We start from the raw sequence: 24,018 nt of genomic DNA on the forward strand, positions 1-24,018 counted from the left end.
TCCATGAAGCTGGGCTACAGTCCCGCTCACCGTTAGGCCGTCTTCCGCTCACGCCCCAACATCGTGCAGCCCGCCTCCAGTGGTGTCGCGACAGGCATGAATGGAGGGACGAATGGAGACGTGTCGTCTTCAGCGATGAGAGTCGCATCTGCCTTGCTGCCAATGATGGTCGTATGCGTGTTTGGTGCCGTGCAGGTGAGCGCCACAATCAGGACTGCATACGACCGAGGCACACAGGGCCAACACCCGGCATCATGGTGTGGGGAGCGATCTCCTACACTGGCCATACACCACTGGTGATCGTCGAGGGGACACTGAATAGTGCACGGTACATCCAAACCGTCATCGAACCCATCGTTCTACCATTCCTAGACCGGAAAGGGAACTTGCTGTTCCAACAGGACAATGCACGTCCGCATGTATCCCGTGCCACCCAACGTGCTCTAGAAGGTGTAAGTCAACTACCCTGGCCAGCAAGATCTCCGGATCTGTCCCCCATTGAGCATGTTTGGGACTGGATGAAGCGTCGTCTCACGCGGTCTGCACGTCCAGCACGAACGCTGGTCCAACTGAGGCGCCAGGTGGAAATGGCATGGCAAGCCGTTCCACAGGTCTACATCCAGCATCTCTACGATCGTCTCCATGGGAGAATAGTAGCCTGCATTGCTGCGAAAGGTGGATATACACTGTACTAGTGCCGACATTGTGCATGCTTTGTTGCCTGTGTCTATGTGCCTGTGGTTCTGTCAGTGTGATCATGTGATGTATCTGACCCCAGGAATGTGTCAATAAAGTTTCCCCTTCCTGGGACAATGAATTCACGGTGTTCTTATTTCAATTTCCAGGAGTGTATATATATATATTGTAATCATGCCAAGAAACACACACGGTGTTTTATATATATATATATATATATATATATATATATATATATATATATATATATATATATATATATATATATATTGTTGCGTATAAGTATTATGGGGTACTTCAAAAAAGTGCCTTAACAAATAATTTACTCAGAACATTTATGCTTCATTTGTAAGCTCAACAGAGATTACTTACTTCCTATCGGTTCATACTTTAGAAGAAGACATTATTCTATGATTGACATTTCTGCCCATTACTATATAATGCAAGATGTTTCGTAAAAATTTATATTTTACACCGAAAGTAACTTAAAATGTTCTGTTTACTTAAAACTCTTAGTACTTACTAACATTTCACTTTTTCTAGAATTCATTGACTGAAACTGATCCAACATGTTCTATTCCAAATAATTAACTACTTACTACAGTACTAGTTAAATTATTTGCTGTGCGACTGTCATCTATGAGAACGAAACTTGTTTCATGTACAAAAAGAAATAATAGATGTAATCATGAGCCTGAAATTCCAGTGAGATTCAGAGCTCTTCCACATTTATTGAGCACTACCTTCTGTTTCCAGATTGCTAGATATCTGATGAACCACTGGGGGACCTTTCCCTGGTTCTAAAGTATCCAACATACGCATAAGATAAGATGAACATTTTAACCCTGCTGTTCTTTTACTACACAAAGATACTTTTCAGATCAGTATGACGCGACATAATAAAATGGTGAAAAAAATCCTACTCATGCTTATTTTTAGAACATTTGTGAGCCATAATCAACGTGTATTTTGCATAATGTTTATCACCATTTCCATACAACATGTTCATTTTATTGTCACTGCCTGAAGGACGGAACATACAGCGTGCACTTTTAGTAGAGTTTCTTGTTGACATTTATTCAGCCACACATGCCACTCCTTCAGGATCTTGGATCCTTCTGACCATTATCAATCGAAGTCCACAAGAGATATGCTTTATAAGCAGTAACAGCAAGAATATTGTAGAAAACTGTCATAGGCCATCCATTATATTTTCTTTTACATATATATGTACCTCTTAGCTGATCGAACTTGTCTACAGCCCCTTTTGTTGAATTATAATCTAAAATCATTCTTGGCTTCTTATCAGCCCTGCGCTTATTTCCCCAATACGGTGGAGAGTGGTCAGTAGCACAGCATTCTTATTTCTCTTAAGGATATAACTGACCATCGTAGCGTCATTTGCGAGTTAAAATGAGAAGATATGAACCTCCTTGTCGGTCATATTTTGTGGAGTCTCTGGCTTGCTTTTACGTATGGTTTATAAAATTGTCAGTTTCCTTTTCGGGAGCAGCTGTTCCAAATTGTACAACGTAAAAAAATTGTCACGTGTTACATTCTGACCTCACGAATCACAGGTAAGATCAGCAACTTCTTTCATTCCCTGATTTTTTTCTGGTGGCACTCCACTCTCCTTTGGGCTTTTAGTATATGTGAAGATTTGTCGCTACACAGAGTTCACATCTTGACCCCATATTTTGCCGGTTTGCATGGGATGTACTGCTAGAATGGACAGCGGCTTCTAAATGCTACAAGCTGGTCGTCGACGCTGTCATTTTCCCCTGGATTATACTGTGTAGGAAGAACTTCTAACCAATTCTTCCAGATGCTTCAAATTGCGGTGAGTTTATCAGTATGTCGTCTTTCCTCTCTCGTGGATTTCCTATCAATTCGCAAGGCGAACGATATCTTACAGAATGTTCCTAGGGACACTGTTGCTCGACATATATTCCACCCAGTATTCTTATTTCACAAACTTTTTGTAGATTCCTCATGTGAGGGATACAGATCAGCAAGGAACAGGAGCTAAGTATGCGTGAAAAAGATAATCATCAATGTTTGTCCATTGTTCACAATAACTCGTTGCTGCTTAGTATTTGACATCTCTATTATTACATTGTGATGTGCTGTAGAAAATAATACTCCAAATTAACTTCTTACGTCACTTATTCTGCTGCTGACATACTTGATAACTCCCGGGGTACTCCCGACGAAGTTCGAAGCAAGCAGACGGCTGTATTGTGCTGGTGGTTGCAACTGCCATTACGGGTTCCAGTTTTTAAAAACAGAAGTCTGTACACTACTTTGAACAAGCTGAGGCCTGTCGTCAATGTCATCGGAACAAGCACTTTGTGATGCATTGCTGACATAATCTTCGAACTCGGAAAGTTGTCTTTCGTCTGTTGAGATATTTATCGATTTTTCCAACTCAGCGTCAGTAACTGATGTAATCGCTATTATGTCACAATTCAGACTCATTGCAAATTATGGAGAACATGTCTTTCGTCTGTTGAGATATTTATCGATTCTTCCAACTCAGCGCCAGTAACTGATGTAATCGCTATTATGTCACAATTCAGACTCATTGCAAATTATGGAGAATACAAACTGAGTAGAGAAAACGGATAATTCGAACAGTTGACAAGTCGTAATGACACTTCCATTGTTGTAAACGCAGTGCCTTTGTTGACTTGTTGAATGTTGAGAGTTTGTATGAACAATGAAAGTCATTACTACTATAAAATAAGAGACAACCAGAAAGTATTTGAATTTAGAGTAATCACATTAACGTCGAGTCACATTGACCCGAACAGTTTGAGTGCAACTCTCGAGGTTTATGACCAGATGGCTTAAAATGCTTTAAAACTTTTTTAACCACATACTGCCATTGCATTTTCAGAAAAAGTTACAAAATTTCACAAGGTTATTTGGATATTTAAATAATAATAAGAAGCGAAAATTATAACCATTTCGGGTCATATAGATCCGAACGGAATAGCTGGGTTAAATCAAATAAGGTACTTACTGGCCTCTGCTTATTGTTTAGCCCAGCAAGCAGTTCAAACTGGAGAGGATGATTACTTTACGAATACAGCCCGGATATCTTACACAAATTATAAGCTTGAAGATTACCCAGTGAAACTTTTAAATAACCCAGGTTCAATAAAAATTGTCTTGTAATTGTCTCTTCTATTATCATTTTCACGAACTATTATTTTGCGTAAAAGTGTTCGAATACACTAGAATATGATGCGACAGTGTTCCCAAGTCACTTGATATTTCATTATATCTTTGAGAATGACTCCATACTCGATATTCCACTCAGGAGCCAAAGAAACTGGTACTGGTACAGGGCCCCCGTGGGCAAGCAGAGGTAGCGCTACACGACTTGGCATGGACCCGACTAATGTCTGAAGTAGTGCTGAGGGAACTGACAACATGAATCCTGCAGGGCTGTCGATAAATTCTTAAGAGTACGAGGGGGCATCGCAGATATGCTCAATAATGTACATATCAGAGGAGTCTGATAGACAGCGAAAGTGTTTAAAATCGGAAGCCTGTTCCTGGAAAAACTCTGTAGCAATTCTGGATATGTTGGTGGTCGCATTGTCCTGCTGGAATACCCCAGGTCCCTCGGAATGCACAAAGGACATGAATGGATGCAGGTGATCAGACAAGATGCTTACGTACGTGTCACCAGTATCACGGGTCCCATATCACTCCAACTGCACACGTTCTACATCAATATAGAGCCTCCACGAACTTGAACAGTACCCCGCTGACAAGCAAGGTCCAAGGATTCATGAGGTTGTCTCCATACCCGTGCACTTCCATCCGCTTGATACAATTTGAAACGAGACTCGTGCGACCATGTAACAGGTTTCCAGTCATCAACAGTCCGTTGTCGGTGTTAACGGGCCCAGGAAAGGCGTAAAGCTTTGTGTTGTGCAGTCACCAAGGGTACGCGAGTGGGCCTTCATCTCCGAAAGCCCATATCGATGTTTCTTTGAATATTCGCGCACTGACACGAGCTGATGGAGCGGCATTGAAATCTGCAGCAATTTACGGAAGGGTTGCACTTCTGTCAAGTTGAACGATTCTCTACAGTCGTCGTTGGTCCCGTTCTTGCAGGATCTTTTTTCGGCCGCAGCGATGTTGGAGATTTGATGTTTAACCGGATTCCTGATCTTCACGGTACGCTCGTGAAATGGTCGTGCGGGAAAAACCCTACTTCATCGCTACCTCAGAAATGTACTTCATCGTTAAACCGGAGATGCTGTGTCCCACCGTTCGTGCATCGACTATAACACCATGTTCAAACTCACTTAAATCTTGATAACTTGTCATTGCAGCAGGAGTAACCGATCTAACAACAGCGCCAGACACTTGTTGTCTTGCCGACCGCAGCGCCGTATTACGGGTAGTTACATAACTCTGTATTTGAATACGCATGCCTATACCAATTTCTTTGGCGCTTCAGTATAGAAAGAAACTTGTAAAGTACACAGATGGAGGAATGGGAGCACACTAAGGTAACTACGAGCATAAAAAGTACCAAGCCCATGCATGTTATTCTCCGTGGAGCATATGCCTAACTGACCTGAACTTTATTCACGGAGAAATGATATTCATCGCCATTTTTTTTCTTTAAATGTAGATTTCACTTTCTTTAATCCATTGCAAAAAATCCTGGCCTTTTGCATTAATTATAACACCTTCTTGCTATTCGTTTGATATTTAGACTTAATAAAAATTAGATAGAGATATTTTCTCGTTTGTAAAAAGATGTCTCCTTTGCCACGACAGTTGGAATATGTTAGCATGACGTCGACAGCGTGATACTTCGTACACTCCTATGTCGTCTTAGTGGCGCGCAGAATGTGCCACATGCCGACATCAGTGAAATTTACGAGCGCCATTCCGTGGTTGTCCGATCTTCGAGACTGGGCGGTTAGTATCTGTTCCACGTGTTACTTTATCTAGCAGATACTGTCAGTGCCTTAATTCGAAGCAAATTGCCATCAGATGTTGATTTCTGAGGGCACGAAGTTGTTGATGACATGCGTCGTCATTGTTTCTAGCGAAATGAAACACCGTATAGACGGCTTCAAGTGCTGCAACACACTCTAAGATTTAGTGATGGAAACCAGCAGTTGGTGGGTAGCCGTACTGTCCCAACATACTTTCTGTCTGATGGATGCTTGACAGTAAGAGCAAATGCCACCGTTGTTTATACTCAGTGGTGACTGTAGTGATGAGTTGCACTACACGTTTGCTACAAGACAACTTTATGATATGGGTTCGTCTAGCTAAAGTAGGGCAATAAATACCAAACTCACATCGTTCTGGCAGCTAACTGAGGCACCGTATTCGCCTGGTAGGAATGTTAACGTACCGTAAATATTGGTCCATATACGTTTCTTCACTGTGTCAAGTGGTTGCTCCATCCCCTCATACAAGATTTTAGTTATAATTCTGTGAGGAAAGCTACACAAACACTAGGTTGCTACAATAGGACTAAAAGTAACTGATAATTAACTCTTCACACCACAGAAATGGGTTCCTCCAATCACTGCTCACAGTGGGGTGTCAATTCACTCCTTGTCATCGAGTAGTGCAGTTTACACACGACATCGATTAAAAGTACTGTCCGGCAACCCATTTAAATGTGAGCAGGTCAGATGGCAAAACAGCATGCTGGCTACCATCTCCATCTTAAATGAGACTTCACTGAGGCATGACTGACATATGTGGAAAGATTGTAATGATACAAGTAGTTTTACCTTCAGTGCAGTAGGGGCTTCTATAGAGACTCATTCGAGCAAGATGTCTGTGCCACTGACCAGGCCCCGTCAAATCTCCTCGACGTAAGGGGAACGATCGAACAATAATGGAACGATATGGCTACCCATCACTTAACATTTTCTCGAGCAGGCCACGTGCCACGATGCCACTGTTGTCAGCACGAAACACTTCAGTATAAACGACTCTAATTTTACCGGCGACGGAGCACGTGAGTATTCTTTAACAACAATCAAGCAGGGTACATTCTCGTATGACTCTTCCTTCCACGATTTGCACGGCTCTGACGAGGCTATACATTATAACCATCTGCTTAATAGCGTGTCTATTTAAGTTTGGAACGCAACAGAGCACCGTTTCTGCATATCATGGATTCGGATAAAGAGAAGTTGCAGGTGATCGTCAAGAACGTTCACGTAGTCCACTAGTATCACTGTAACGTAATTTACTGTCATGTACTGGATGGAAACCCAGCCCCCCCCCCATAATGATAGAAAACTATGACTCTGAGCACTATGGGACTCAACATCTGAGGTCATCAGTCCCCTAGACTTAGAACTACTTAAACCTAAGGACATCACACACATCCATGCCCGCCCGGCCGGAGTGGCCGAGCGGTTCTAGGCGCTACAGTCTGGAACGGCGCGACCGCTACGGTCGCAGGTTCGAATCCTGCCTCGGGCATGGATGTGTGTCATCTCCTTAGGTTAGTTGGGTTTAAGTAGTTCTAAGATCTAGGGGACTGATGACCTCAAAAGTTAAGTCCCATAGTGCTCAGAGCCATTTGAACCATTTTTGAAATCAGGGGATGCTAAACGATGGCCCCCTGGCCCGTTTATCAGCCAAGTCGGATATTTTCTCTGATCGGACACTGGTTGTTCCATTGTCCTAATGTTCGTATCGCTGTACCTGACCAAAACTTCGTTTCCAATACGCTGTCGTACCGTCTTTCTCATTCTGAAATGGCTCAACAGGCACGAACGGAATGCAAATAAATTGAAATAAAAAAGAAAAGAAATCAGCGGATGTAATCACTCCAGACTGCTACCATCAGTCCATCTAGGACCATGACTGCAGAGAGAGTTAAAAAGCGTGGTCTGCAATGGCAAAGTAGGTCCTAATAATCCACAATTCTTTGTGAAAGCAAGTGATTTGCAGTGATGAATCGCTGTAAGCAGCGACAATCTGATGGAAGAGTTTGGGTTTGGTGAATACCTGAGGAAACTTAAATATAAATATGTGTGGTTCTAAAAGTGAACTATGGAGGGGATATTGTTAGCGTACAGGAATATTTTTTGTGGTTTTGGTGCAGTCCAATTAATATCACTTAATAAAATGCCAACCGCGGAGAGATATGAACAAATTTTACTGTATTGTGTTCTGCATGCAGTAGAGAAATAGTTCAGAGACGATGAGTGTATCAGCTTGACAGTGCACCATGTCATAACGCAGCATCTCTGTGGGAATGGTTTATGGCCGATAACATTCGTGCAATGGATTAGCCCACCAAGAGTTTTGTCCTCAACTCTTTTGGATGAGTCAGAATGTGGGCTTCACTTCATAACCTAATGTTCACCACCACTACCTTATCAGGTTTTGTCTATTGCGATATGTTACTGTAATACCATAGACACTCACAGATCTCATTTAAAGTGACCATAGCATAGTTGAAGCCCTCATGAAGATGAAGAGTTGACCCACTTATATTTATGTCTGCTAATAGGTTGCTTTTGATGAGATAATGTAATCTTTAAGAGCCTCAAGCGATATTACAATTGTCTTCAGGTACTGACCATTCTGCGAAGCTCTAAACTGCTCATCATACAGGTGCCAGACGCGAGCGTGGGCTTTGATGATGGTGTGTGCCGCCAGGTAGTCGCCAATTCCTTTGGCGGGCTGAGAAGGGGCCATCCTCAAAGTTGTGTAGCCGTGCACAAAGGTAGCTGGCTCGTTGAACGTGACCCACCATTTCACCTAAGGATCCGTACACTACCATTATGCTCATAGGCGAAGTAAATGTGAGACTAGCACATAAACGTTTTGAAACATTTTACTTACCCTGTCTCCGAAGTTTTCAAACAGTACCCTGGCGTATTCAACGAAGTAGTCTGCCAGCAACTCGTTAGGCCAGCCTCCGATGTACTGCAGCGGTTGAGGAAGATCCCAATGGTACATAGTCACCTGTAGATGGCATACTGCAGTGTGAAATTTGTGAAATGCTGTATGGTAAGTAATGATGGAAACCTTTAGGGTAAAATATTCCGAAGGTAAAATAGTAACCTCATTCACATCTCGGGTCGGTGATTACTCAGGAGAATGACGTCATTAGGAAAAAGAATGAGGAAGATTTGAGGAGTAGATCGCGGAAATTACGAGCAGACGCTGAGCACAACTGGGGAGAAATTTGTACCAGTACCAGTTGTTTGGGGAAGGACACCAGACAGCGAGGTCATCGGTCTCATCGGATTAGGGAAGGATGGGGAAGGAAGTCGGCCGTGCTCTTTCAAAGGAACCATCCCGGCATTTACCTGGAGCGATTTAGGGAAATCACGGAAAACCTAAATCAGGATGGCCGGACGTGTCCTCCCGAATGCGAGTCCAGTGTCTAACCACTGCGCCACCTCGCTCGGTGGAGAAATTTGTAACGTAACTTGAGTAACAGAAGGCATCGATTGATATGACAGATTCTGAGACGTTAAGGATGGATTCGTCAGTTTACTACAGGAGGGCAGTGTGAAGGCTTGGAACTGCAGAGGGAGGCCGAAAGATGAGTACAATAAGCAGGTTCAAACAGATGTGGGTTGAAGTAATTATTCGGAAATGATGAGGCTTGCATGGGATGGACTAGAATTCATCACACCAGTTTTCGTGCGGATGACCACAACAAAAATAATAACAACAACAGCAGCAGCAATAAGAATCATGTAATTATGCCTGAAGTGTTGGGGATTCTGGAGAAGTGACTAAGGCTGGTAGTTTGTTGATGGATTTTATGTCTTTTTCTTCGTAAGTTGTGTTTCAGAGATTTGGGATGATTCTTAACGGATGTTATAATAACAACGAGGATACTGACTTCGATAAGGAGGGGCATATAATGATTTGAAACATGAGGTTAGTAATGGCAGTTAAGGGAATTTTTCTAAATATAAATTCGTAATCGTTGCAGAACGTAGTCTTGTGTGCAAAGATGACAGGTAACCAGAACGATCAATGGAGTTTAACAGCGCAATGAATGGTGGACAAATATTGTGCGGACACATTTCACTATGTAGCTTTCATCATCCATTATGTACTTGTGCACAAAAAGATCTACGAAATATCTCCGTCTTGATGCCATTTATATAACTGTATTGAATTCGGAGGGTGTAGCTCTTCTCGATGGAAAAAAGTCTGCTCACCTATAAACTGCTCACAGTCTGCGTAAATGTGCGTAAATGAACACTAAATCTCGTCGATCATTCTGTAATGCATCCATATAGTCGGTTACGTTCCCGATGCCTACACAGATGGGCGTGGTATCATTAAAAAATTTCACAGCTCAAGTTATTATCAGCCTGGAATGTTTCTACGAGAAAAAGATTTTACCATAGCACGTATATTTACCTACTCAATAATAAAATCTTGTGCTAGACTGGAAATCATCTTACATCTTTACTTTTCCCAGATGTACCTCCCTTTATGGACCAGAATCTTGTTTGACAGGTGTGGTGTCGTCTGAAGAGCGGTGTGCTAAAGCAAGGTTGGCAACCACAGAAATGTATAATTGCTGCATGCCGCATGACGCATGAGAAATACAGTCGGACGTACGTCTGTTAGGGCTTCGCTAGGCCGACGTAATCGATGGTCTACTTATGGCTCGGCCAAGTTAGCAGTCAACGATCAAGACGACAGCTTCGTCTTAGACATGCCATCTGTGTATTAAATGTCTCAGGACGAATTTTGCGTAATCATTAGGTCGTTCATTCTTCCAGTGAAGAGACTTGTAAAAGTGAGCGTATCAAGAGATTCTTTACAGTTCAGAGACAATTGTAAATAGTCAGAACGTTCCCATAGAAATGAATTATACATGTTAGGTAGATCTTCACATCTATATTGTAATTAAGTGAACTAAAATTTTACAGTTCCACTTCATGTCCTCCTAAAGCAAACCAAAGTAACCACCGTTGTCCCAGTGAGTGTACTTTCGGTAGGGTACGATGTAAGAATGTCATTTCAGTGCGTAATATGTCTCAGGGTCAGTGGTTAACATTACGGGGTATATCCTAAATCCGTAACCTTGGCTCATTTTCTGATACTTTTAGTGTACTTGTTGCCCAAGTTCCAATACTGGGAAGAGAGGGTAACAAGTGTTGAGAAAACCTGGTAAAGAAATAGGTTGTCGCCCCTTTAACAGAGTCGGACTGGGGTATCTGTTCAAATTTAGCCTGTCAAGAAAATTAGTGCCACAAATAGTTCACTTGAACAGGAGAAGAATTGTTGGTGTACAGGTCCTGTTGACCAGATTATGTGCTACTTTTTGGTTCAATCTCCTCTCTACAACGGGGTATGTACATAGCGCAGAGCTGAGATGATCTGTTGATTGGAAAGCAACGTTAGGCTCCTGCTGTGCAGGACGCTTTGTCTTAGAGCTATATTCTATCCGCGCTATTGTCTGACTCCCCGCCCCCCCCCCCCCCCGCCAAGAACCATGAACCTTGCCGTTGGTGGGGAGGCTTGCGTGCCTCAGCGATACAGATAGCCGTACTGTAGGTGCAACCACAACGGAGGGGTATCTGTTGAGAGGCCAGACAAACGTGTGGTTCCTGAAGAGGGGCAGCAGCCTTTTCAGTAGTTGCAGGGGCAACAGTCTGGATGATTGACTGATCTGGCCTTGTAACACTAACCAAAACGGCCTTAGTTTGCTGGTATTGCGAACGGCTGAGAGGAAGAGGAAACTACAGCCGTAATTTTTCCCGAGGGCATGCAGCTTTACTGTATGGTTAAATGATGATGGCATCCTCTTGGGTAAAATATTCCAGAGGTAAAATAGTCCCCCATTCGGATCTCCGGGCGGGGACTACTCAGAAGGACGTCGTTATCAGGAGAAAGAAAACTGGCGTTCTACGGATCGGAGCGTGGAATATCAGATCCCTTAATCGAGCAGGTAGGTTAGAAAATTTAAAAAGGGAAATGGATAGGTTAAAGTTAGATGTAGTAGGAATTAGTGAAGTTCGCTGGCAGGAGGAACAAGACTTTTGGTCAGGTGAATACAGGGTTATAAATACAAATTCAAACAGGGGTAATGCAGGAGTCGGTTTAATACTGAATAAAATAATAGGAGTGCGGGTAAGCTACTACAAACAGCATAGTGAAAGCATTATTGTGGCCAAGATAGACACGAAGCCCACGCCTACTACAGTAGTACAAGTTTATATGCCAACTAGCTCTGCAGATAACGAAGAAATTGAAGAAATGTATGATGAAATAAAATAAATTATTCAGATAATGAAGGGAGACAAAAATTTAATAGTCATGGGTGACTGGAATTCGGTAGTAGGAAAAGGGAGAGAAGGAATCGTAGTAAGTGAATATGGATTGGAGTTAAGAAATGAAAGAGGAAGCCGCCTGAGAGAATTTTGCACAGAGCACAACTTAATCAACACTTGGTTCAAGAATCATAAAAGAAGGTTGTATACATGGAAGAAGCCTGGAGATACTGACAGGTTTCAGATAGATTATATAATGGTAAGACAGAGATTTAGGAACTAGGTTTTAAATTGTAAGACATTTCCAGGGGCAGATGTGGACGCTGACCACAATCTATTGGTTATGAACTGTAGATTAAAACTGAAGAAATTGCAAAAAGGTGGGTATTTAAGGAGATGGGACCTGGACAAAGTGAAAGAACCAGAGGTGGTACAGAGTTTCAGGGAGATCATAAGGGAACAATTGACAGGAATGGGGGAAAGAAATACAGTAGAAGAAGAATGGGTAGCTTTGAGAGATGAAGTAGTGAAGGCAGCAGAGGATCTAGTAGGTAAAAAGACGAGGGCTAGTAGAAATCCTTGGGTAACAGAAGAAATATAATTGCTGAGAGGAGTAAATATAAAAATGCAGTAAGTGAAGCAGGCAAAAAGGAATACAAACGTCTCAAAAATGGCTAGGCAAGGATGGCTAGAGGACAAATGTAAGAATGTAGAGGCTTATCACACTAGGGGTAAGGTAGATACAGCCTACAGGAAAATTAAAGTGACCTTTGGAGAAAAGAGAACCATTGTATGAATATCAAGAGCTCAGGTGGAAACCCAGTTCTAAGAAAAGAAGGGAAAGCAGAAAGGTGGAAGGAGTATATAGAGAGTCTATACAAGGGCAATGTACTTGAGGACAATATTATGGAAATGGAAGAGGATGTAGATGAAGATGAAATGGGAGATACAATACCGTGTGAAGAGTTTGACAGAGTACTGAAAGACCTGAGTCGAAACAAGGCCCCCGGAGTAGACAACATTCCATTACAACTACTGACAGCCTTGGGAGAGCCAGTACTGACAAAACTCTACCATCTGGTGAGCAAGATGTATGAGACAGGCGAAATACCCTCAGACTTCAAGAAGAATATAATAATTCCTATCCCAAAGAAAGCAGGTGCTGAAAGACGTGAAAATTACCGAACTATCAGTTTAATAAGTCACGGATGCAAAATACTAACGCGAATTATTTACAGACGAATGATAAAACTAGTAGATGCCGACCTCGGGGAAGATTAGTTTGGATTCCGTAGAAATGTTGAAACACGTGAGGCAATACTGACCCTACGACTTATCTTAGAAGCTAAATTAAGGAAAGTCAAACCTACGTTTCTAGCATTTGTAGACTTAGAGAAAGTTTTTGACAATGTTGACTGGAATACTCTCTTTCAAATTCTGAAGGTGGCAGGGGTAAAATACAGGGAGCGAATGGCTATTTACAATTTGTACAGAAACCAGATGGCAGGTATAAGAGTCGAGGGACATGAAAGGGAAGCAGTGGTTGTGAAGGGAGTGAGACAGGGTTGTAGCTTATCCTCGATGTTATTCAATCTGTATATTGAGCAAGCAGTGAAGGAAACAATTGAAAAATTCGGAGTAGGTATTAAAATCCATGGAGAAGAAATAAAAACTTTGAGGTTCGCCAATGATATTAAAATTCTGTCAGACAGCAAAGGCCTTGGAAGAGCTGTTGAACGGAATAGATAGTGCCTTGAAAGGAGGGTAAAAGGTGAATATCAACAAAAGCAAAACGAGGATAATGGAATGTAGTCGAATTAAGTCGGGTGATTCTGCGGGAATTAGATTAGGAAATGGGGCACTTAAAGTAGTAAAGGAGTTTTGCTATTTAGGGACCAAAATAACTGATGATGGTCGAAGTAGAGAGGATATAGAACGTAGACTGGCAATGGAAAGGAAAGCGTTTCTGATGAAGAGAAATTTGTTAACATCGAGTATAGATTTAAGTGTCAGGAAGTCGTTTCTGAAAGTATTTGTATGGAGCGTAGCCCTGTATGGAAGTGAAACATGGACGATAACTAGTTTGGACAGGAAGAGAATAGAAGCTTTCGAAATGTGGTGCTACAGAAGAATGCTGAAGATTAGATGGGTAGATCATATAACTAATGAGGAGGTGTTGAATAGGATTGGGGAGAACAGAAGTTTGTGGCACAGCTTGATTAGAAGAAGGGATCGGTTGGTAGGACATGTTCTGAGGCATCAAGGGATCACCAATTTAGGATCGTAGAGGGAGACCAAGAGATGAATACACTAAACAGATTCAGAAGGATGTAGGTTGCAGTAGGTACTGGGAGATGAAGAATCTTGCACAGGATAGAGTAGCATGGAGAGCTGCATCAAACCAGTCTCAGGACTGAAGACCACAACAACAACAAACATTCTCTGACTGACTTCTGCAACACAAAGCCTTCATTAAGCAAACACGTTTTCGTCAAAACACCTCATCTGAAACAGTCACTGACGATACATTACATGAAAGTACCATAGTCAAAATATGAACTAAAATCACGTGAAACCATTTTCTCTTCTTCTGAGGATGTCCACACACTAGATTCGTAAATTACGCAAAATTAAAATAGCTCTCACAGTTATTGGGAATATGAAATGTTGTGTTACTTATCTATACTTACACATCTGCCCATTTCTTATTCGTATAAGATTGTATAAGGCTAATTAATCCCATCATTTTCCGCACATTAATTATTACTCCTTGTTAGACCCGACAATTAAGGAATCTGTTTGCTGCTGTTACAAGACTACTACGGACCTCTTGTCCCACTACCTAACTATTAACACTACAATGACACTCGTCATGGGCGAAGGATCATTGATTAAGATATTGGATTCAGGATTAGGATAGACTTCGTTAAATTTCCCAGCGTTTCCGTAAATCTACTGCAGCGATTATTTCAATCGTTCCCAATGCCTCCTTATTTCATTTTGGTGTCATATCTGTACACGGCTCGTCGACGACTATGCTTAATCTATTATTTTCCTTCAATTTTACTCCATCTCATTTGTTTGTTAATTGTGCCATCCGTTTGATAGTGGAACTAATGCGTACACATTTTTCTTTGCTGTTTTCTATACTCTAGAACAGTTTTGAGAATAATCCCTTCAGCAATTGAATTCGGTTCGATTCATCGAGCACAGTACTGGAAGTCAGTGTCATTCAACTTTACCCCACGAAATAACAGAAACTACATTTCTGATATCACTCTCACTAATGCGATGGACTATCCAGTACCGTTTTCTTCTATGGTTGCCAAGATTGATTACTTTCTGTTCACATTGGTATATTGTTGACTTGCTTAGAAGGTAACATACATCCACATGGTTTGAAACGCTTGTGATTTTCTTGGTACTGTCAAAGACGCGCAGAAGTAATTTGTTTCTGAGAGTATTTTTGGGAACAGTCGCCCCTAATTTTGACCATGACCCTGTGAACTCTTGTAGGATGTGCTGTTCTAGACGTGTGGTCCGAAGCGTCTTAAGTGTCACAATCATATCCATAGTTTGTCAGTCTTTTATTTAAAAGAAATGAGTTACATATGTGTTATGCCCAAATGTCCGCCGCTCGTAGTCTCGCGGTAGCGTTCACGCTTTCCGAGTACGGGGTCCCGGGTTTGATTGCCGGCGGGGTCAGGGATTTTCACCTACCCCGAGGTAAATGTGTGTTGTTGCGTCGTCTTCATCGTCATCATTCATCCCCTTTACGGTCGGAGGAAGGCAATGGCAAACCCCCTCCAATAGGACGTTGCCTAGTACGGCGGTGCTGGTCTCCCGCATCGTCCCCCTACGCTCTGTCAAGAAGCATGGGGCTTCATTTCCACTATGCCCAATTAGATAGTGAACTAGATAATCTGACAGAATGACGAATTTTAGCCTTAATACCTGTCTGAGCGAAGGGAAAATTCAGCTGTCGGCAATGGCTTATAGATTTTGTGATACACTACTGGCCATTAAAATTGCTGCACAACGAAGATGACGTGCCACAGGCGCGAAATTTAACCAGCAGGAAGAAGATGTCGCAATATGCAAATGATTGGCTTTTCAGAGCATATATGCAAGGTTGGCGGCGGTGGCGACTCCTACAATGTGCTGACATGAGGAAAGTTTCCAACCGATTTCTCATACACAAACAGCGGTTGACCGGGGTTACCTAGTGAAACGTTGTTGTGATGCCTCGTGTAAGGAGGCGAAATGCGTACCATCACTTTTCCGACTTCGATAAAGGTCGGATCGTAGCCTATCGCGATTTCGGTTTATCGTATTGCGACACTGCTGCTCGCGTTGGTCGAGAACCAATGACTGTTAGCAGAACATGAAATCGGTGGGTTCAGGAGGGTAATACGGAACTCCGTTCTGGATCCCAACGGCCTCGTATCACTAGGAGTCGAGATGACAGGCTGACAGGCATCTTATCCGCATGGCTGTAACGGATTGTGCAGCCACGTCTCGATCCCTGAGACAAAAGATGGGAACGTCTTCAGGACAACAACCATCTGCACGAACAGTTCGACGACGTGTGCAGCAGCATGGACTATCTGCCCGGAGACCATGGCTGCGGTTACCCTTGACGCTGCATGACAAACAGGAGCGCCTGCGATGGTGTACTCAACGACGAACCTGGGTGCATGAATGGGAAAACGTCATTTTTTCGGATGAATCCAGGTTCTGTTTACAGCATCATGATGGTGGCATCAATGTTTAGCGACATCGCGGTGAACGCACATTGGAAGCGTGTATTCGTCATCGCCATACTGGCGTATCACCCGGCGTGATGGTATGGGGTGCCATTGGTTACACGTCTCGGTCACCTCTTGTTCCCATTGACGGAACTTTGAACAGTGGATGTTACATTTCAGATGTGTTACGACTCGTGGCTCTACCCTTCATTCGATCCCTGCGAAACCCTACATTTCAGCAGGATAATGCACGACCGCATGTTGCAGGTCCTGTACGGGCCTTTATGGATACAGAAAATGTTCGACTGCTGTCCTGGCGAGCACATTCTCCAGATCTCTCACCAATTGAAAACGTCTGGTCAATGGTGGCCGAGCAACTGGCTCGTCACAATACGCCAGTCACTACTCTTGATGAACTGTGGTATCATGTTGAAGCTGCTTGGGCAGCTGTACCTGTATACCCCATCCAAGCTGTGTTTGACTCAATGCCCAGGCGTATCAAGGCCGTTATTACGGCCAGAGGTGGTTGTTCTGGGTACTGATTTCTCAGGATCTATGCACCGAAACTGCGTGCAAATGTAATCACGTGTCAGTTCTAGTATAATATATTTGTCCAATGAATACCCGTTTATCATCTGCATTTCTTCTTGGTGTAGCAATTTTAGTGACCAGTAGTGTAGGTCTTTAAAAACTGTCACTTTATTCGTAGTTTCATCGATTCCAAGTACCAATTACATTATAGTGTTTGGAAGTGTTTGCATGCACAACAGAGGTTTATTCTACGACATTAACTTTGTGTAAAATATTATTTATTACGTACCATTGGCTGAATTCCGTTGGCAAGCAGCTCGTTGATGAGGTTGTTGTAATAGTCGATACCAGGCTGGTTGATAACGTCAACGTCCCCGGTAGGCAACACTCGTGACCAGGAAATCGAAAAGCGGTATACGTTCGCCTGTTCAATCACAATGTATTATCAGCTTCAAAGAAAGGTTATCTATTAATAGCTAGTATTTGATCGTTAGTTTATACATGAATGTTAAACTACGGAATGAGAATAATGTAAGATTGTAACAGTTTAACCAGTATTGGAGAAAGCAGCTTCATAGTACAATAAACTGAATTCACAGAACTTGGTCAGGCGTGAAAAATATTTTAACATTTTCTCTTAGAAACGCAAAAATATCCAGAACATTTAAGATAAATCCAGCTTTTATTTTTGTATATCTGGTAATATGCGATGAAATGACCTCAAAAAACTGATTGTCATTGTGGAAAGCTATATTTACTATGAACAGTAATTTAGAAATACACGGCGATAAAAACGAAAAATGTGAGAGGTTGAGCTGTGTAATATACAAGAAGGGTACCTTGTAAATATCAAATTGGTTTGTGGATACGGAAGTGAACATTACAAAATTAATAACGAAGCACGCAGCTTAGGTGACACTGTATGCGTAATAAGTTATCACTCGGTACATGTTCAGGGGGAACTTTTGCAGAGAACTAGGTACCATTCTGACTAACGCAACCAAATGCATCGCTGTTAGCGAATGATAACTAAGGAAGAAGAAAGGCTATTATGAAATTGAACAAAGTAATGACTATGCCTGTCGTGCTGTGTGGAAGTCACGTTTTGGCTCTAAGAAACGACAAAGGAAGGCGTGACAGGTGGAAGAAACATACAAAGACAGGAATAGTTAGTTAGATGCATGTCCCGTGATAACGCGTAATGATTTGGAACGACTCATTTTACAGTCACAGTGTTATTTGCAAATATGGCTGTACGACGAACATTTATGACACTTCTTTTTCTTATTTTTTTAAATATACAGACGTGGATTGGTAATTAATACCCACAATATTTTACAATTACAACAGCAGTTCTTCTGCAGAATGAAAGAAGCTGTCGATGAGGAGCAATTTATGTGGAATACATTACAATCACGACCTGAAAAAAGAAATGTATCTATCCTTAACGTGAATGAAGGTCAATAGAACGGACGAAGTTAAAAACACTTACAGCACAATAGCAATTTCAGGTTGTGTGGAGCTTCATAAAATAATGTGGAAGAATGAAACGGAGAAAAGAAAATGTTGAAGGCAACCATATTATTTGGTAGATAATGGATGTAAGTTACATTTCCAGTTTGCCGACCCACTAAACAAACGTGGAAATAATGGTGAATAACGCTAATTGTAATTCCATTGTGTTTTCATCTGGGAACGACATTCAGTAGAAGACATAGGCTTCGATGGCAGCTTCAAAATGATATTGGATTTGTTACTGTAAGAATGAAATGAATCACAGAAAATCAGATATGCAGTTCGAATTTCCGCTGCTGTCATTTCTATGTCTGCACATGGGCATTTTACGTTGTTCCCAATAAATAACAGTTCTCATTTTTTAAGCCCTATTCACAAGAATAGTTGAGATTTGTTGTGTATAAGATAATCTCTTCGCGAAAACCGTTTACTTTGTTATCTTGAAGATTATTTTCGCCCCCCCCCTCCCCTAAATATTCCAGCGACAATATGTGCTCGAAATTCTTCCTAATTTCAATTGTTCACTGCAATTCGTTTCGTGTTTAAGCATTCTTTTTAACTTTTGAAGTATCTGCCATTTGAACGTTCACGGTCGACGACATTCTCACAGAGACGTTGAAGCTCCTAGTCTCCATCGGCAATATGGAATAGGAATAGGCTGTGAGACAGTATTTGATCTACTCGATTATCATTTCTTCATTATCATAATCGACCGTAGTAACAGGAAAAACCAAGGCAATTTACAAGCCCTCATCACTGTCACTTATAGGGCAGAAACACACACTCGACGCAGTGAGGAATGCAGAAGCACTGTACTTCCATTTTTGTAGATTTAATGCGACCACCTATGAAGATGAGTACGAAGTTCCGGAAGAAAGGGATTGTGACACACTGTCTGAAGCTCTGACTCGTATGTACAAGTAGCGGGATTCAAATACCCTTTTCTGCGGAACTACGTTTTCCATGTTTCCCCAAATCGATCAATTAGTGCTTTACAATGGTTTCTTTAGAAAGAACGCGGTAGTTTTGCTTCAGCATCCTTCACCGTTTCTGGATTTACCACGAAGTATAATAAACTCGTCGCTGACGGGACATATCATAAACCTCCGTCCTTTCGTTTTTGTATTACCGATTTTTTTACTTTGTTGTTCATTGTCTAGTTTATAAAATTGGAAACTGCTGCTGGAATGTTGCTTGTATTTCATTTTATTCGTCTAACCCCTGGATAATATTATCCAGGGGTCTTTCTCATGTAGCTCTAGAGAACACACATCACTCCTCAACTGTAGTCCCTCTTCATATTAGACTTTCTTAGATTCAACTAGTTTCCACATAACTGAGGTTCAGCACTTATTTCGCCGTTAGATGTTTACTCAAAGGAACTTTACCTGAAAATTAACTGACCTCCGTTTTCCAGAAAAACTGCCCTGTTATACAGCTACAGAACACTTTCTGTGGCACATAAGGAGAGTGAATAAATCACCAGTTTTTCGTAATCCAGAAGATAGTTTTCTTTGTTTTGGAAAGTATACTTACATTGATGGCCTTCAGCATCTGCACGTCCTCCTTGTACTTGTGGTAAGAATCGCAAGCGACGTCCCCTGTGTCTCCTGTTGTATATTCTGGGTGGTTGTGGAAAAGGTAGTCTTGAATGTTCTCTCCCTTCCCTGAACAGATATGCCAGAACAGTACAGTATGTAACAGAACACGATGACTTGTTTAACTGAACGTTTACATGGTAAAAATCATTTTAAGCATTCAGCGTAGGCTGCCAAATTCTTTACACAAGGTAACCTTTGTTGCATCGTGTATTACTTTCATTCGCTGGTTAGTTCCGGCGTGTGACCACTTTCAAAGGCACTAGCGTCCGTGATACTCGCATATGTTTCAAGTTTCAAAACTATTTTTTTCTACATGAGAAGAGAAGCTTGTTCCTGCCCACTCCTTCAGACACACACACACTAACACACACACACAGACGCGTACTAGTGTCGCACTAGACAGGACCTGCATTTCAAAATAGGTACGGGCCAAAACTGGCTAATAATGTAATGTAATATACGGTACAATAAATATCATACAGTATAAGGAAATTTGCAGCCTTTGGTAGATGCTTAAAATTGTTTTAACATTCAACAATTGCGTCGAGGCTGTGAATCCATAACAGGAAAATAATAATTGTAACACACAGTTTCTTTGTTCTTCGTTACTTTGCTGAGGAATACTGTTAGTCGTTCTGAACTCACCATCTTCATTCCAGGCTCCTTCGATCTGATAAGCGGCTGTCGCAGCTCCAAACATGAAGTCATCTGGGAATCTGTCAGCTGCTGTCTGTGCCGAAGCAACGACGAGCACAGCCGCAAAGACGATCAGCAACCTCATGACTGGCAATGTCCAATGCCTCTATGTGACCTGTTCCAGACTTACATCTATATATAATGTAGTTTCATAAGATGTTTACAAAACCTCAAAAAAATTAAGTTAGATTATCTTCTGTTATCATCAGTTAATCAATAGATTTCATTAGGGATAGCCTCTGTTCTATCGTACAAGTGCTACTCAACGATATTATCGGAGATTTAAGGAGGCAAACTTCGTGAGTATGTGCGTTTTATACAATGGTATCAGTAGAGACTTTCTTATCCATTGCGTTTCGATACTCTCGCCTGTTCCACTCGAAAACTGCTGTAAACGCTTGAGTCGGATGTTTAGCAACGTTGGTTCTGATGAAAAGGATAGTTGTCAGCGACTGCAACGCTATATGTTACTCATCGCTTAGCTAAATACTCTAAATTACAAAGAGAATAATGCTAAAAGAATGATTGGTATAGGCTTATAAATCAATATAATTCCATGGACAGCCAGTTCTCATTTTAAAAAAATCACTGCTTTATTTAAACTGGCTCTGTTAGATAGTAGTATTTTTGGAGCAGTTTTCTCGTCCAAGGAAGATTTATTGTAAAGTACAGACAGTGAGAGTAACAAAATTGCTGTAGTAATGCATTTCCTCCAACCAATAACAACCGAAATAGATGCAAAGTTGTGCTAATTCGAAGGCAGTGCATGACATTTCTCATGGTACCAGCATTCTGTATAATTATATTTAGCCTTTTTGCAGATTTTACACATGTAATACCGCAGTTGCTAAGAGATCGCTACGCACAGTCGAATTAAAATTTCTATTCGGATGAATGTTTCAGAATACAACGGTATGTGGTGCGGGTGAATCTGTTTCAAAAGGGTGTACAAAGCACTCGAGGAATAACTGGGCAAAGAGACAGAGGAGCCAAGACAGCAAATTTCTTTCAAGGAGATTACAGAGCATCAGAAATACAGCAAAGGCACGTTAATCGTCTGACCCAAATTTTGCCACTTTAGTACAAATACTAAATGACTCGATGCTTTGCGCTTTTGAGGTAGGTATACGACTCTCGCCTTCTAGATGTGCTCTATTCAGAGCTATGTTTACTATTGGGGCACAATATACATTACAAAAGAAATGTATATATTATTATATCAAAGCGTGGTGTCTGTTGTTTCTGACATTCCCAGGTTCGAGTCTGAGCCGGCAAACATTTTCACTCGTCGCCACTGATTCCTCATCATTTGTTCCTTTCCTATTCTTTCATTTCTCCGCCCTCTGCCTTCAGTTTACACAGTATGTATCACAACTGAGGATTTCACGTGGTATCTGTTCTTTCAGACATGTCGGGAAGAACAGACGCCACATTTTGGTATAACTGATTCATCTCGATGGGCAATGACAGCACAAACTTCAGTGGAGATGCATATTGACGTTCGACCACCAACGGAAATCTAAAATTGGCAAACATGCAGAATTTCCAATGGGACTGAAGATTGGTGGAGTTTGGTGGGTACGTGTGGTTGTCGGGGAGTGTGCCGAGATAGTCGGCACATTTTTGATGGGTGGTTCAGTGGTTAACGCAAATGCCCAGTAAGCAGGAGATTCCTGGTTCGAGACTCGGGCCGGCCGAAACTTTTCACTCGTTGCTGCTTATTCCGCATGAAGCCCCTATCCAGCTGATTCATTTCGTTTCCTCTCCTTTGTATCCCCTTCCACCTTCAATTTAAATAACAATAAGTTTATCTCAGCGCTCACTGTTTCGATCGCATAGACTGTATGTTCTGCCCAGATATTTTTGTTTCTCTTTAATTGAATGTGTATGTTGTTACAGCCATTGCTCAAGCTCAGATCTGCACATTATAAAAGAGTCACGTACCCTTTACATCGCTACCATTTGTTCCACAGTTTAAGTGCTCCAGTAGGATTAATTTAATTTCATATTGCGTGTTAAGAGACAAATTGCATAAGACGTTCTGTAGTTACAAGAACCAGTCTTACACCCGGCGATGATATCTCTCATCTCAAACGGATATTGGTGTACGTGTAATAGTATTTAATCGTTGTATCCATTTTGTCATCGGTAGCGGTTAGTTAGCACGACAATAACGACAAAAATAATTTTACGGACTTATGCAGGGTTATTTGCTACAGAAGAATGCTGAAGATTAGATGGGTAGATCACATAACTAATGAGGAGGTATTGAACAGAATTTGGGAGAAGAGGAATTTGTGCCACAACTTGACTAGAAGAACGGATCGCTTGGCAGGACGTATTCTGAGGCATCAAGGGATCACCAATTTATTATTGGAGGACAGCGTGGAGGGTAAAAATCGTTGAAGGAGAGACCAAGAGATCAATACACTAAACAGATTCAGATGGATGTAGGTTGCAGTAGGTACTGGGAGATGAAGAAGCTTGCACAGGATAGAGTAGCATGGAGAGCTGCATCAAACCAGTCTGAGGACTGAAGGCCACAACAACAACAACAACAGGGTTATTCATGAAGATATTCAGATATTTTGATATGTTATTCTACAAGCTAAACTAAAGAGAAAGTTCCCATAAACATAGGTCTGCAAAGTTTTAGTTACAGAGTTACGGCTAATAAAATGTTTTACCTGAAACTTAGCAACTTCACTAATATCAAGCCATCGCAAAACTGTAGGAAGTCAAAACTAAAGCACGATTTCCATTATTTAGTTGTTATTAGTCTGGTGAATCTAATAAAACATGTCCCAGTCGTCTATCTGCAGTAGTTTTCCAGAACATCCAGAGAAGCAAGGATTATTATGCAGGTAAAATTTGTTTACTTTCCATTAAGAATGTAGAAACGTTCATGTCATTGTTGGCAACCAATAGTGAATTCTTTCAGTCGTTTCCGAATCACGAAACGAA

General features: G+C 41.6%; 1 protein-coding gene across 1 annotated transcript in view; it reads right to left on the reverse strand.

Moving 5' to 3' along the window:
- LOC126413103 (lactase/phlorizin hydrolase-like) overlaps nt 1-21,139 on the reverse strand; it is a 233,745-nt gene extending 212,606 nt beyond the window's left edge. Inside the window, exons 1-5 of the mRNA XM_050082997.1 lie at nt 21,004-21,139; nt 20,294-20,424; nt 17,532-17,666; nt 8,557-8,679; nt 8,292-8,472 (exon numbers count right to left, since the gene is read on the reverse strand). Coding sequence (XP_049938954.1) covers nt 8,292-8,472; nt 8,557-8,679; nt 17,532-17,666; nt 20,294-20,424; nt 21,004-21,139 — 706 coding nt within the window. The remainder of the gene's footprint in view (nt 1-8,291; nt 8,473-8,556; nt 8,680-17,531; nt 17,667-20,293; nt 20,425-21,003) is intronic.
- Nucleotides 21,140-24,018: the final 2,879 nt, after the last annotated feature.

Source organism: Schistocerca serialis, chromosome 7, assembly GCF_023864345.2.
Source record: "Schistocerca serialis cubense isolate TAMUIC-IGC-003099 chromosome 7, iqSchSeri2.2, whole genome shotgun sequence".
In the NCBI taxonomy this organism is placed as follows: domain Eukaryota; kingdom Metazoa; phylum Arthropoda; class Insecta; order Orthoptera; family Acrididae; genus Schistocerca; species Schistocerca serialis.